The 16442-nt window shown below is 46.8% G+C and overlaps 1 protein-coding gene across 1 annotated transcript in view; it reads left to right on the forward strand.

The window, feature by feature from the left end:
- LOC136636268 (acyl-CoA (8-3)-desaturase-like) overlaps window positions 1–16442 on the forward strand; it is a 35250-nt gene that overhangs the window by 1903 nt on the left and 16905 nt on the right. The window contains exons 2-5 of the mRNA XM_066611245.1: window positions 3671–3781; window positions 5505–5702; window positions 6834–6935; window positions 7330–7458. Of these exons, the coding sequence (XP_066467342.1) occupies window positions 3671–3781; window positions 5505–5702; window positions 6834–6935; window positions 7330–7458 (540 nt within the window). The remainder of the gene's footprint in view (window positions 1–3670; window positions 3782–5504; window positions 5703–6833; window positions 6936–7329; window positions 7459–16442) is intronic.

Below are 16442 nucleotides of genomic sequence, written 5' to 3' on the forward strand. Positions count from 1 at the left end.
AGAAGGAAATGACAGGCAATTGTAGGCAGGACTTTCACATCACAGCCCATAAAATTGCTGCCTTTGAAGACAAGCAACACCCAGCTGGGCCACTAGCTGGTATAAGGTTAATGTTGCCCTTGAACCCGCAAAGTTCACTCCGGGAGTGCTACATCCCAATTTAATACTCTGAGGGAAGGTATAGCAGAAAACAGCTTGTTATTGCTGGTACCAAAGCAAGGCAGCGAGAAGGTCAGTTGCCTCAGATCAGATCATGCGCAAGTGTACCTAGACACAGCTAGCTTTTTATACTCAGTTCAACTCATAGGCACGGCTAGGAAAGCTAAGGGGACAAGGGTCCAGTAACTTCCACTTTCACTGCCCAGTCCCCCACCCACTGGTCTATCCCATCACCCTCTACCCTTTACCATAGTGAGCTGGACCATACTGGAGAGATAAGAGACCGCAGGCACTTTACGTAGGTTACCCTTGCTCCAAAGAATTGTTGTTGCAGACTGCCTCTTGAGGCCCTGCTATCTCTAGGAAAAGACTTTGGGTGAGGGTTGGCTTGCAGCCTCTTACTAACAAGCATTTTTAAGGCATGAGTCAGAACTGATGTTAAAATGGCATTACTTTGGTCAGAGTTTAGTGAGAGCTCTTGGCTTATGGCAACAGAAGGCCGACTGATTTTCCTGAATCTGAGCAATTAGTTGTTGATGGCAGAGGTGCTTGGTCCTCTGCACTGCCAGATCACTTCCTTTCTCTTGCCTGTCCCAACCTGTCTTTCCTCAAGGTCCATCTCTGTCTTTGGGTCTGAAATTATCAAGCAGATCTCTTCTGAGTCAGGTTTGTGGATGGAATGCAGTAGATGGAGCAGCGTGGGAACCACCTGTGTATATTGCTTTCTACATTACACCATTGTTTTTATCTCTCTTGTTACCTTTGAAAAGTTATGATCTGTAATAATTCAAAACATTTGCAGAGACCAGCAATTATAATATTTAAACCAACTTTTAAAAGTTATTCTAGAATACTCCAGGCTGATGAGTTATATGAATGCAAGTCAGAGGTGCCATCAGGGTTTGGTTCATGCCCTTAGAAGGCCCTCCCAGCTAAATTGAGCACCTGAACCCTCAGAACTGGTGGAAGTGGTGCAGTGGTGAATTCCGTAGTGCAAGATCTCGCCATGACTGCCCCCCCAATAATAGCTATACTCTGCAGAATAATAAAAAAGACTATATAATAATTTTATCTTTAAGAAAACGTGAAATAACTTTGTTAAGATTGTTGTGACAGAGTTTGAAGAATGGATCTCCATCATACCTGTATTATATTGTGACTTTTTGAGATTCTTTTCAATCCAAACCATGTCTGCTTTCATAAACTTTTGTTCTCCCCCTCCCCCACACACACTTTACTACTCTGTTTCCCCAAACTGAAAAGATCCTGATCATTTTGGTAATTTTTCTTTGCACCTCTATACAAGGCACAGTGATCTTTGTACCTTTCCCCAGGATATGTTTTGGAGATGGGGCAAACATAAGCACACTTCTGTCTGCATAGCACACTGCCTGCATCCATAATGGAAATGTACAAGATCCCTCAGGGGATAGGGTGTGGTGTTAACAGTGGCTCCTTACTCTGGCAGGCAAGCATGGAGTTAACAGCAGGGCCTTAGATTGCAGTGAGTGTGCTGCACAACTGCAGCCATTTGAAGGCAATAGGGCTCTCAGGGATAAAAGCAGCACCTGCAGGAAGGAAAGGGGGTTGATGAACTGACTGACTAGATGGGTGAATGGGGAACACAGGGGAGCTAATTAACTTAAAATGGGCATAGGTTCTCTTGTTGGAGCTTGGCCTTGGAATCTGGCAAAACAGCATCTCTTCCATCAGCAACCTGCACACATTGCCTGGCTTCTCTCCATAGTTGGAGAACAATAGAAAGAGATAACTGGCAACATTTTGCAGGTTTCCTGTTACAACTTCTCAACTCATTAGCTGAGACAAGATGACCTGATTATTGCTACAATAGCAGGCAGGCCCAATAAAGAGCTTCTGCTTGACACCCCTGCGCTATAGTAAATGTTTGTGGGCTTGTAGCCTTCAGGAGCCCTGGGGAAAGACAGTGGCCTAGATCAGGGATGGCACACCTTTTTGGAGCAGTACTTTCCTTGCATAGTATTTAACTTCCAAAAGGATCTATTCCCTTTAAACTCCATGTGAGAATGGCGCACAGGGAAGGAAGGGAATTACCCAATTCCTGCTTGCATTTAGCGAGTGACAGTGCATGCCGCATGTCAACAGAATATTTTTGTGTGCCACCTTGGGCACATATGCCAGTTTTACTGTCCCTGGCCTAGAGCTTAACATATGCCCCTAGGCAAATTTTTCAGTTTGACTCCTTCCAATGCTTCCTCTTGACTAATGTTCTTTGAAAAGGGTAAAGTACAGTTGGCTCACATGTTATACAAGGGTTATGTTAATAATAATAATTTTACCCCGCCTTTCTCCCCAAGGGACTCAAGGCGGCTTACAACAGGCTAAAACAGATTAAAAACATAATTTAAAACAAACATATTAACACATAACATAAAAACAGCAAAGATAACAAGAGAGATAAAAACAATGGTGTAATGTAGAAATACATCTTGTGTTATGTTACAAGACCAGAGCTTAAAGCCAAAATCATGCATAGTCGAAACTCCCTTAGTCGAAACTCCCATAGTCGAAATCCAGCAAATTCTCTTCAAGAACTAATAACCCTGTATGAAAGAAAGGTGAGAACTGAGGGAACGACTTCATTCTCCTGTTTTAGACTTGCTCCAGTTGGCAAAATCACCTGCCCTACTTAAACTGTTGTTTTTGCCACCTTTTGGGGGGGAGTGAAGCACATCTACTTGAATTTGTGCAAGCCAATTATGTGCAAGATGCAGGTCAACTGATAATGTCATGACTCCTGTTTTAGTAGATGTCCTGCATATGCCTCTCCCCATCCCACCCCCTTGACTACATTCCTCTGAACAAGATGGAAATGAGTCCAAAACCACAGCTTTGGTTACTGGTGCCTCAAATCAGGTGCATTAGCTCACATGCCTTGATCGCCCATCACCGCCACCACCTCTTCTGTCCCTGACTCTAAGGTGGCCAGACTCTAAAGTGCTGCAGGCCTAGATTCTGCTCCCAGGATCCTCCTGGCTTGCTAGTTGGAAAAATGTAGCAGAGGAAAGGAGGTGATTGACAAGCCAGCAGCATCAGTCCCCTTCCCAGTCAGTTAGCTGGATCTCTGTGGTGACTATCTCCATGTCCAGATCCCCTGCCATGACCTTTGGTAGTGATTCTGGAGTCAGGCCCCACAGCTCACCCACTTACTACCTGCCTCTTTTTTTCCTTTTTCCTCTTCCTTGCTGTGCCATTGTGTTTTGAAATAGAGCAGAAGACTGGGCTGCAACAAGGTGGCCAGGAGAAGCACCACCATCTGTCCAAAAAAAGGAAGTTTTTTTTCCCCTTTTTTGTAAGTGAGAGATGGGAGTCTGGGAGCAAGATAGCTGTATGTTCATTCTGTGTCTCATTACATTCACAATTGCCTTTAAAAGGAATATTTCTGGAAAAACTGTGGACAGGAACTATCCAATGCTTGTTCAATATTTCCTGAAGTGTGATCTTGTTCCTCTCTTCTCCTGTGAACTTGCAGGAAGCCTTTACAGCCTTTCACGTCAATAAGTCATTGGTGATGAAGTTTTTGAATTCACTGCTGATTGGGGAGTTGGCACCAAATCAGCCAAGTTTTGAGCCCAGTAAAAATGTAAGTTTGCCCTGAAAACCGAATGTGAGACAGAGAAAAATTGTAAGACATCCCCCCCTCCCAATTCAGTGGGGAGCAACTGTCATCTTTTGGGTCTCCATAACTCTTAAAAATAGCAACTGTTGAAACTGGGGCTCTAGAATAGCTTCAGATATCAGTGATAATAGGATTTAAGAAAGGCTTTGGCAATGAAAATGGTCATTGCTCAGTGGTAAAACACTTGCTTTGCATGCTACGGTCCCAGGTTCTCCAGATAAGTCTCCAAGGACAGCACTGGAAATAAACTCTGCTTGAGCCCCTGAAAAGTTGCTCTGGTGACAGTAGTGGGACATCTATCTAGCTCAGTACAAAGTCACTCCTTATATTTATTTATTTGCAGATGTATTTGCTGCCTGTCCCTAGGTAACAAATCCTGGTGTCCAAAGTGATTTACAAAACTTACAACCCTGTCCTAACTAAATTCTTGCACTGTGATTCAGTGGCACCAGCACAGGCTATGCTGCATCCAACCAGGGAATTTTGACGGCTGGAGGTCTTCTCTGGGTAAGGGGATGTTTGTCCTCTAATGCCTCTGGGCAAGTCCCAGCAGCTGCTATAGGTCAGCTTGGACTGCACCAGTAATATCACTGGCGCAAGTCTGGTTTGATCCATGTCAGTGGCTCAGGCCAGGAAGGGGAGAAGATATGGTGTGCATTACTGCTGCTGATCCTGCCCCCCACGGGGTCCAGTCCACCCACCCCCAATCTTTTCCAACCTTTCCCGCCATCTGCCCACTCCTATGCCAGACTTACCTGCTGCAGTGAGTGTTCCTGTGAAACTGATGCTCCTAGCATTCTTGCTGTTGCAAAGCAGTTTATGGCAGTTTATCATGAGACAATCGGATAGGACCCCCACACATGTATGTATGTATTCATGCATTCAAAATTGGTCACTGTGTTTAATAAAGTAGCACAAATTCAACCCAATTGCAATCTGGTGTCTTTGCTGGGGGCGTGAGCTTAAATAGAATGCTAGATGCAGGGAGGTGCTCGCAAGATGCAAGTATCCTACGGTCTTGTGTGTGTTCCCTGAGGTATCTGGTGAGCTGTTGTGAGATACAGGAAGCTGGACTAGATGGGCTCTGGGCCTGATCCAGCAGGGTGGTTCTTGTGTTCTTATGTGTGTGCGCACATGTGTGTATAATTGCAATACAGTACTTAAGACCACAGCAGCCATATATGGAAAAAACTTAAGAACAGTAGCTGAAACAATAAAATCACAGATGATAAAAACTGCAACAGACCCCTCCCAATATCCCCACCTATCAAATCCCCCTCCATGATTTGAAATAATTAAAGCATTATATAATTATAGGAATGAAGAAAAAAAGCATACTTGGTTTCCTCTCCAAAACAAACAAAACACTCTGAAAGAGGTCACAGAGTTATGCAGTGACGTGTTTGCAGTCTGCCTGCATAAGGGGGAGTGCTTGTAGATAAGCTGTCATCCTGTTAGCGTTCTGAAGTGCTACTGTGGCTGTACCGTGTCCAGGTCCCAATCTTTACATTGCTTCAAAGTCTATAAATGCAGCAACAATGGAAGATGTAATGGGGGAGGTATGGAGGAGGGTTCAAGGATCAAGGTCATCTGGACATGCACCCCCCTTGGTCCCCTTAAGAGCATTGAATACATTGAGAATTGCATCTCTTTCTAGAGTCAGCTGTAATTTTGGGTTTTCCCACAGAAAGTGCTTGCTGAAGACTTCTGTGAGCTACAAGCCACTGTAGAGAAGATGGGACTCTTGAAGCCCAAAACTTCCTTCTTCCTGTTGCTCTTCTTTCAAGTCCTGTTGCTGGATGCTGCCTCCTGGCTCACCTTTGTGTATTTTGGAACATCCTTAGTACCCTTCATTGTTTCCTTAGTATTGCTAACTATATCCCAGGTAAGTTGTGATATTCACATAAGACGTTATTAAGAGTCTATGTACTAGCCTGGCATTCCATACATCTGTTCACCATTTTCCTTCTTTCTGAAAGGGGTGCTCACATGCTGTACCTCAGTTCATTTTACAGATCAACATTTCATGAACACTGTAAATAGATTGTGCCTGCATTGAGTAGAACGTGAATAGCTGTTTCCATTTATTGACCAACAGTGATTGTACCCAGATACATAAGTACCCGAGTACAGTTTTAACACATGAACCATGTTTAGTTTTCTACTGTCTTGATTTAGTTCTCATCTTTTGCTCTCAGTTCTCAGTTAATTTAGTTCTCATTTGTTGCTCTTGCTAAAAAGACTTTGGTTGCTCCCTGTATATTTTGTGATTATCAGTAAACCCTGCAGTTTTCAAACTCTCTGGGAGCTTGAAAGCTGCCGTAAGTGCTTGCAGGGGAGGGGAGGGAGGCAGCGTGGACAGGGGGAAGGCAGCGACGTGATCCCCAGGATCTCGTCACTAAGGGGGGCTGCAGGGACTGGGATGCACTCACCAGTCACTGCAGCAGCATCCTGGGGGTGCAGGGAGCCCTGCGCGAGTGTCTGCAGGGCTCCCAGCATGCAGAAAGTGAAGCGATCGCGCTCCACTTCCAGATTTGTGGAAGTAGAGCGCGATCACTCCACTTTCACTTTCTGAATACTGGGGAGCCCTGCAGACACTCATGCAGGCCTCCCCACATCCCAGGAAGGCTGCTGCAGGGACTGGTGAGTACATCCCAGTCCCTGCAGCCCAGCTAGCGACGCGATCCTGGGGATCCTGTCTTCCCCCCTGCCCCTGCCCCTTAAGGGGGCAGAAGCCAGGGCCTTCAGGTTGGGGTGTCACGACACCCCAGTTTGAATACCACTCAGTTAACCTGTGACTTATAAAGAAAAAAGCACAGTCATTTCCCAGAAATTCATATCCAAGCTTACCCAAGTAGAAGGAGGCACACAGACCCATAGGAGGTTATTGTGGCATGCAGTGATACTGTGGCTCAGTTTTAATTAAGGCATGCAGAAGAAACTGCTGGAACCATTGAAAAAATGGGCAATCCAAAGCCCTGAGCAAATGTTCTCAGGATTCTCCTTTGCCTTTCAGGTCCAGGCCAAATGGCTTCAGCACGATTTGGGGCACCTTTCTGTCTTCCAGACTACTAAGTGGAACCATCTTCTTCACAAATTTGTGATGGGCAATCTTCTTGTAAGTATTGTTTATAAGCACTTTCTTTGTATCAGATCTAGAGTGATCAGAAGCTACTAAGCTACTATTTTTTGAAAGGCCTAAAGAGAATAGTGTTGTTCTTTGTAGATATGTGGAAAAAATAGTTGCAGGAGCTATATACACTATGGGTGTTTTTGATGTTATATGGGTTGAGGCACCATGGCTTCCTCCCCAAAATCATGTGAATTGTCGTTTGGGGTGAAGCTGTGGGTTCTCTCTTAGAAATACCTAAGCTTTCTAGACAGACTGACATTTCCTTGACTTTCCTGGGAAAAGACAATAACTGCTGAACCAGCTTAAGTCTGCAGTATAGATATGTCCTTGGTAATTATTTTTAGCTGTAGTGTGCCTTGATTTATGTTCTTTTTAACAGGGGGCATCAGCCAGGTGGTGGACTATGCTGCACTCCCAGCATCATGCAAAACCAAACTGCCATTCGAAGGACCCAGATATAGACATGCACCCTTACTTATTTGCTTTGGGAAAGACGCTCCCTGTGGAGGTGAGAATCATGCTGTTGCTCACGTGCTTCTTATGGCAATGGATGATCCATGCTTGTCCCTGTTGCTTTGCAAAATTTCTTGAGCTATGTCTGTCTTTATGGACCTAACTCTGTGCTTTGGCTTGACAACAGATGCATGCTTAGCTATAAAATGGATATTTATTGATGGATGAAACAACATGAAGCAGTAGCTTCAGGCAGCAGGTTATAGAGTAGGAAGCATTTTCTTCCAGTCTGTCTCTGTTTGCCTTCTAGTCTAGAATGGGATGGAACACAGCAGTGCATCAATTTGATGTTTTTACAGTGAGTGTGAACATGTCTGAAGCTGCTACTGTGTTGATTGGGTGTGTCATGTTAAGGTTCTTTGTAGTTAGGTCCCTGTACTCTGCCCAAGTTGAGCAGGTTGCAAGAAACAGCATACACAGCAGAGTAGTTTCAAGCAGCAGTTGTATTTTGAGCATGGGATATCACAAGCAGAGTAGTCAATAAACAGACCTAGTCAGCACAAAGAGCAGTCAGTCCAATGATAACAAATCCAAATCAGTTTCCCACAATACACAGTCAAGGTTCAGTCCAAGGTCAGTAATAATACATACATACATACATACATACATACATACATACATACATACATACATACATACATACATTGTATTGGCAACCTTCAGTCTCGAAAGACTATGGTATCGCGCTCTGAAAGGTGGTTCTGGCACAGCGTCTAGTGTGGCTGAAAAGGCCAATCCGGGAGTGACAATCCCTTCCACACCGGGAGCAAGTGCAGTCTGTCCCTGGTCTGTCTCCCTGGCTATGGGCCTTCCTTCTTTGCCTCTTAGCCTCAGACTGTTGGCAAAGTGTCTCTTCAAGCTGGGAAAGGCCATGCTGCACAGCCTGCCTCCAAGCGGGCCGCTCAGAGGCCAGGGTTTCCCACTTGTTGAGGTCCATCCCTAAGGCCTTCAGATCCCTCTTGCAGATGTCCTTGTATCGCAGCTGTGGTCTACCTGTAGGGCGCTTTCCTTGCACGAGTTCTCCATAGAGGAGATCCTTTGGGATCCGGCCATCATCCATTCTCACGACATGACCAAGCCAACGCAGGCGTCTCTGTTTCAGCAGTGAATACATGCTAGGGATTCCAGCACGTTCCAGGACTGTGTTGTTTGGAACTTTGTCCTGCCAGGTGATGCCGAGGATGCGTCGGAGGCAGCACATGTGGAAAGCGCTCAGTTTCCTCTCCTGTTGTGAGCGAAGAGTCCATGACTCGCTGCAGTACAGAAGTGTACTCAGGACGCAAGCTCTGTAGACCTGGATCTTGGTATGTTCCGTCAGCTTCTTGTTGGACCAGACTCTCTTTGTGAGTCTGGAAAACGTGGTAGCTGCTTTACCGATGCGCTTGTTTAGCTCGGTATCGAGAGAATGAGTGTCGGAGATCGTTGAGCCAAGGTACACAAAGTCATGGACAACCTCCAGTTCATGCTCAGAGATTGTAATGCAGGGAGGTGAGTCCACATCCTGAACCATGACCTGTGTTTTCTTCAGGCTGATTGTCAGTCCAAAATCTTGGCAGGCCTTGCTAAAACGATCCATGAGCTGCTGGAGATCTTTGGCAGAGTGGGTAGTGACAGCTGTGTCGTCGGCAAAGAGGAAGTCACGCAGACATTTCAGCTGGACTTTGGATTTTGCTCTCAGTCTGGAGAGGTTGAAGACCTTTCCGTCTGATCTGGTCCGGAGATAGATGCCTTCTGTTGCAGTTCCAAAGGCCTGCTTCAGCAGGACAGCGAAGAAAATCCCAAACAAGGTTGGTGCAAGAACACAGCCCTGCTTCACTCCACTTCGGATGTCAAAAGGGTCTGATGTGGAGCCATCGAAGACAACAGTGCCCTTCATGTCCTTGTGGAAAGATCTGATGATGCTGAGGAGCCTGGGTGGACATCCAATCTTGGGGAGAATCTTGAAGAGGCCGTCTCTGCTGACCAGGTCGAAAGCCTTTGTGAGATCTATGAAGGCTATAAAGAGTGGCTGTCGTTGTTCCCTGCATTTCTCCTGCAGTTGTCTAAGGGAGAATACCATATCAGTGGTGGACCTGTTGGCTCGGAATCCACACTGCGATTCTGGATAGACGCTCTCTGCAAGTACCTGGAGCCTCTTTAGCCATACATACATACATACATACATACATACATATGTATGCAGCCTCCACAGTCACTGGCAGCAGTTCCTCAGTTGTCTCCAACCACTCCCCTACTGCTGCACTGGAGGTTCAGCATACTAGCCCTTAAGTGGTGCGGTCAGCCAATCAGCGTAGGCTTGGTTACACCCAGGGTGTGGCTCTTACAGGTGTGTGCTTTTTTCTGCACCTGCTCCTGGACCAATTCTTTAGCTGTGTTTCTGTCTTACTCAGAGCTAACATGTCAAACGCATTTCATATAGCATGCCAATGCTAGCATTCTTGGTACCTGCTGAGGGCTGAAAGTGATGTCATTAAGCAGAAAGTGATGTCATGAAGCAGGTGATGACCAGAAATAAGCAATTGTTTCCCACCTGGGAATCCATTAGCTGCAAATGACAGAAGAGAAAAATACGCAAATCTTGTTCATACTTTCAAGATATAGAAGAGCCCAATTATCACACAGGCCACCCTTTGAGCAACACTGCTTCTGCCGAGCACTGTTCCCTCTAATATTTTCCCTATTGTGTTCAGCAGTTAATGACCCGAGCAGTACATAACCACCATCTTAAAATGGGCAATGGCCAGTCTGCTCCCCTTGGCAGTGGTCTCCAAACTATGGCCCAGAAGCCAAATCTGGCCTGCCACAAAATTTTATCTGGCCTGCAGCAACCGAACCACTTGCTAATTTGCCAGTGTCTGACATCATTACTACCATAGATACTCGCCTTTAAGTCTACCTCACAGATAAGTTGAGGGCAGGTCTTGAGCCAAAAATCATGGAATTTTCTATGACCTTCAGATAAGTTGGGGGGTTAAACTTAAGAGGGTGTCTGATTAGTTTTGTCTAATTTTTTACCTGAGGCCAAGTCCTGAAAAATGAATTACCAGTACAGTCCACTTGTACCAGAATCCAAATTAAATGCTTTTAAAAACAGAATACTTACCCCAGAATGCATCCTCAAGTTGTTTGCTGTTTGCCAGTCTTTGAGCAGTAGCTTCAGAGCAATGGACCTCTGTTGGGGGGCAGTGGGGAAGAGGAGAAGCTCACTGCAATTATCCTCCCACGTGTTGCTTGAGCAGGTGAGTGCTGCCTGTATGCGCTTAAGATCTAATATTATTAGATCATTATTAGAACATTAGATCATGATCATTATTAGATCATTATGAAGTTCTAATAATGCCCCCTCTTTCCCCCCCCCCCCAAAAAAACTTGCCCTTTTGTTACTTTCATGCTCCTGGCAGGGTGGCTCATCGTCCATAGTGTGGCTTAACTGTCATCCTTATGCTGGGGGGTGTGTGTGAGGAGGGGCTGGGCTGGGCTGGGCTATGGGCTCACATTCCACCTTCCTTTCTCTCTCCCTGATGTTCCTGTTCTCCTTCCCTGCCAGAAGACTGCAGCTCATCAAAACCAGCCAGACACCTGGCTGACCTTGCAACAATTGACTTTTTCCTCTTGCCCAAGCAGAGAGATTACCTGGGCATCTTGGGCACAGCTCTACTGTTGATGACTGCTTTTGTTTTGCAAATGATCTGTGTCTCTGCCAGAGGGCTTCTGCAATTCCTGTCTTTGCCCACTGCCAAGACTAAGGAGGTGTGTAGAAGGAGACTTTTCCAGTGGCTGAAGCTGTGCGCGCGCTCTCTCTCTCTCTCTCTCCCAGTGACTGTGGTGTGTGTGTGTGTGTGTGTTCGTTCCAGCTATTTAAGCAAGCAGTAAAGGCAAGCACTAGGACCTGGGGAAATTTCTCTTCCTCTTCTTGCTTTCCTGCAAGCTGTTTGCAAGCTCTGCCTTGCTGATTGCGTTGATTCCCCTTCCTGCACACCATTGCCTACTGCCAAAACAAAGAGGTGTGTTAATGGAGATCTTCCAGAGGCAGAAGCCGTGCTAAGTAACGGGTGTGTGCATGTGTGCGTTTGTTCATTCCCCCTGTATAAATGAGAGAGAAAGAGGAGGCATGCACTAGGACTCCGCAGAAATCTCTCTCCCTCACCCCCCCACCCATGTGCGCCAGAGACAGAACAGGAGAACATCTATGCTAATTCTTTTGGTAAAAACTTTTTGACTTGTAGGTGAGTATCCATGGTAATTGTGCCCTGGTAACCGCGGATCCTGTATCCATAGTTTCACTTATCTGTGGTTGTGGCCTCCTGCACACCCCCACCACACAATTCAAACTTACCAGGTAAAGGGGTGAAATTCTTGTATAAACTAGATCACTATGAGCTTAGCCCCTTGCAGTGACCTTCAGGTTGCCTCCCTCAGCCTGGTCTCTTCTAAATAACTAGCCAATAACTGTCCTTTTCCCACCCTCCCCCTACTCCAGAACACCTCTTGCTCTCAGCTCCTGGAACCTCTCTGAATGGCATGGAGGCCTGGTGCCTGCCTGTGCTGGCCTCTTCACTAGTGCCTACCTCTTCTCAATCGTCCAGACTTGCTTTATGGCATTTTTGTGATGGCCGTTGCCAGGCCAGTGTGCTGGAGACCGGCACTGCAGCCCTAGTGGGTTGTGCTGCCTGACCCAAAATTAGGGTCTGTTACCAGAACTTCCAGCCTTACCTGGGCCTGCCAAGGATTGAAGCTGGGAGTGGGACCTGATCCTTATTAAACTTAAGATGTTGTATCTTTCTGGGTGGTACTAATCAGTGGCGTACCTGGGGGTCCCTGTGCCCAGGGCAACCCCCAGTTTTCCGCCCCCACACCTTTTCCACACCCCCCACCCGTGACCTGGAAGTAATTGCGGTTATGTCATTGTTACCGCAATAACTTCCGTGCGGCTACCTACTCCTTCAATTGTAAGCAGCGTGGTGTTCTCCGTTGGAACAGTTTAGGGAACAGTTTAGGGCTGGAAGTCTGCCTGTTTGGGGCGCTGCTTCCAGCAGCCCCAGACCGCTTGAAAGGAAACCTCCTTTGTAAGCGGCACGGAAGCCTTGGTCGGGGCCCAGGAAGCCCAGATCGTCAGCGCTGACGCTCTAGGCCACCCTCTCGGTTCCGGAGGCCTCTCCGAGGAACCAAGAGGGCAGGGGCACCCGGGCTAGAGCATCAGTGCTGACGCTGTAGGCTGCCCTCCCACCTCTGGAGGTTTCTCCAGACAGCGGAAGGGCAAGATGCCTGGGCCAAAGCGTCAGCGCAACAGGAGTCGCTGTGATGCTCTAGGGCACCCCTGCCCTCTCCTCCTATAAAAGAGGAGGTGGGGGGGCAGCCCAGTCCAGCACTGAGTCACTGCCTGTGAGGCAGCTTCTTGCTGCCTCTCTAGGAACACTCCTGGGCACCCCTCCTCCCTCGGAAGGAGGCTTTTCTTAAAGGGACAGAAGCTGGCAGAGTTTCCGGCTTCTCTGCTTTTAAAGAAAAAAGCAGACGGGTGGGCAGTGGGGAGAGGCTTGAGGTGGTGCCCCTGGAGGGTCAGCGCTTGAGGCTTTTGCCCTGTTTGCCCCCCTTAGGTATGCCAGTGGTACTAATATTGTGACTTTTTGAGCTTCTCTTTCTACATAAACTTCTGTTTCCCATGGGGCCTTTTTACCCCTTTTCCCCGAAACTAAAATGCCCTTGGTCATTTTGGTAACCCTTCTTTGTACCTTTTCCCAGGATCAAGGGATCTCTTGCTAGCTGAGGACACCTGGTGGGTACTGGATTTGCCTGTCAAACCTGGGTGAGGGTTTGGTGGCTGTCAGGAGGGTTATTGGCTCCTTTGTATGCCTCCTGGACTGAATTTAATCATGGAGTTAGGAAGGACTGTCATCCTTTTGGTGTTTTGCTAAACTTGTTTTTCTGAAAGTCAGGAACCCTCAGGAGGTGGTTGTGATGAAGGTAGAATTTTGCTGTTCTGGCAGAACATTTCAGTTTGGAGTGGAAAGATGCTCTGAATTTTGGAACAGGCTGAGTTCCATTAGATCAGGGGTGCTCACACTTTTTTGGCTCGAGAGCTACTTTGAAACCCAGCAAGGCCTGGAGATCTACCAGAGTTTTTTTTACAATGTTCGCGCCATTGTAACATATAACATTTATGTTTACAATGTATGTTGGTGTACCTTGAGCCCCACTGAGTATAACAGGACTTACTCCTGAGTAGACATGCCTAGGATTAGGCTGTGAGGCTGCAATCCTAGCCACACTTACCTGGGAGTAAGCCCCATTGAGTACAATGGGCCTTACTCCCGGCATTTCCTCCCAGAGGCACCTGGGGGGGGGTCAGCACTCCGCGATCTACTCATTCTGCCTCTCGATCTACCGGTAGATCGCGATCCACCTATTGAGCACCCCTGCATTAGATCAAACTGATCTAAAAACGGGGGTGGGGTTGTGATTACTCGGTTCAACAAAAGCCTTTCCTTCTTGGCCTGTGAATCTGAGGCCTGTTGCTATCCAGTCCAGTAAATAGCCACGTTTCTTGCCTGGGTCCATGCTTTCCTGGCAGGCACTCAGCACCATTTACATGTGCATACATGTATGTCTCAAATAAACCATGTAAAGAAAAGAGTGACCAAGTCATAACTCTCATCTCACTTTAATCCTCTCTTCTCCAGTCTAAACATACCAAGCTCTTTTAACCTTTCCTCATTGGCCTTGGTTACCCTGACTCCTCACCATCTTACAGTGCATTCCTATGCATATCTACTTAGAAGTAAGTCTCACTATGTTCAATAGGCCTTACTCCCAGGAAAGTGTGTATAGGATTGCAGCCTTAGTTTAATCTGAAGCTGCTTAGCTTACCTGTGTCCTCCTTAAATCATGATGCTCAAAACTGGATGGTGTATTCCAAGTGAAGTTGGACTAGTACAAAATAGAGTAGAACTTCTTGTGATCTAGACTCTGTGCCTCTGTTAACGCAGACCTGCATTGCATGAGCTTTATTTGCAGCTAGATCATACTGCTGGCTCATGTTCAGCTTGTGCTCCACTAAGAAATGTAGAGTACATGTAAAGCACATCTGTTTTTGTCATACCAGCTTTCTCCCCCCCCCCATCTTGTATTTGTGTCTCTTATTTTTTATACTCATATGCAGGTCTTTGCATTTGTTTCTGTTGAATGTTGTCTTGATGGTATGAGGGCGCAACCCTACCAGGGTCTAGTGCTGTTGGAACAACCGTTCTGGTGGCGAAAGGTGCTTTCTGGCTGTTGCAAAACTCAGGGTGCAATCCTAACCAGCTTTCCAGTACTGACATAGCTGTGCCAATGTGGTGTGCACTGCATCCTGCAGTGGGGAGGTAGTCAAGGGGCTTCCTCAAGCTAAGGGCATGTTTGTTACCTTACCTTGGGGCTACATTGCGGCTAAGTAAGTGCTGGAAAGTGGGTTAGGATTGCGCCCACAGGCAATAACATCAGTTAATTGGAAAACCAGGGTGGGTTCCGTGGGTGCACCTTTGAAACATCTTTTGGAGGGGGCAAAATTTTGTGTTTTTAAAATTTGACATGTTGGCCTCCATTTGAAGTATAAGGGTTTGTTTTAGGAACAGGAACAATTGCAGTTAAAATGATTGGTGGCAGCTGGTGCTTCCTCCACAAAAACCTTAGGATTTCCCCTTGACTTTAGCCACAGGTTGTGAGGTGCCCTGGGGCAAAGCACTGTACTGGCCCTTTTGTGCCCCCCCCCAACTCACTAGCAGGAGACTCAGCAGCAGCTTTCTGTTCACCTATCCAGGTGGTGAATGGGGGTGGGGGGACTTTGACAACACCAGCTCTTCCCTCTCTGACTCCCAGTGAGCATGTGGAACAGGAGCTCCAACCCTGTCCAGTCAGTGCAGGCTTTTGCTGCTGTTGGTATTGGGGGGCATTCAAAGGTTGGCCTGGTTGAGTAGGCTCCCTGATGGGCCTGGGCCCCTGGCCAGGATCAGCCTGGCCAATCCATGACACTGCTCCTACCTGCATCAGTCTTTATGGAGTTGGACAGGGTAAGAGAAGATTGAAGGTGACCCTGAAAGATCTATTCTCAGTTAAGCATTCTCTGCTGTACTCACAACCAGGTGCATGCTCTCCTGCCAGGCACTCAGCACCCAGTCAGAGTGCCTAAAAGGGGGAGGTTTTTTTCAGGACAGCCCAAGGATGGTGGAGGAGAATACACCCCCCCAACCCCCAAAGACTCACATTACACTGTTTTTAGCAATTAGTTGGTTCTTTTAGATTTACTGTTGGTTTTATTACTTACTTACAAAATTTATACCCTGCTTTCTCTCCCTGCCTGGCACTCAAAGCAGCTGTATTTTACAATATTTTTTTAATTTCCGACTAGTGTTTGTTTTGCGTTTTGATATTTTAATCATTACAATGTTGTTGAAAGCTTCCTTGAGGGCTCCTTTGGGGAGATAAAAGTTACTTATAAACTGCTAAATAAATGCATCAAATAGCCCTGCTCCACACAAGTGTAGGCACCTCCCTTTCACATAAATATATACATGCACAAAGTGTCAGCTTACCCCCCTCTCAGCCCCACAATATTCTTGTTATGGAGAGGTTTAGCAGGCAGCAGCAGCTCTTCCCTTTCATTCCAAGGTGGGAAAATGGTACTGCTCCCTTTCCATGATTTTAACTAAGGAAAGGGAGGGGACAGAACTCCATGAGAGAAAGAGCAACACTATCAGTTGGACACCCAAGCTTTATGCAGACTGGGCCTTCAGGCCCCCAGACCTGCACCAGGGGAGGCAGGGTATAGAGCGCTAATCAGGTAACAGTGTGGAGGGCACCAAGGTCAGGGCATCATCCTGCCTCCTGAAGTGGTCATCCCACTGTGCTAATTTGAAGGCTGGCCACGACCTCTTAGAAATGTGGCCCGCCCACCTCATAAGGAAGACTGGCTGTAGTCCTGGCCAGAGCAATTGGAGAAATCTCTAA

The sequence above is a fragment of the Tiliqua scincoides genome, chromosome 1, assembly GCF_035046505.1.
Source record: "Tiliqua scincoides isolate rTilSci1 chromosome 1, rTilSci1.hap2, whole genome shotgun sequence".
Lineage (NCBI taxonomy): Eukaryota > Metazoa > Chordata > Lepidosauria > Squamata > Scincidae > Tiliqua > Tiliqua scincoides.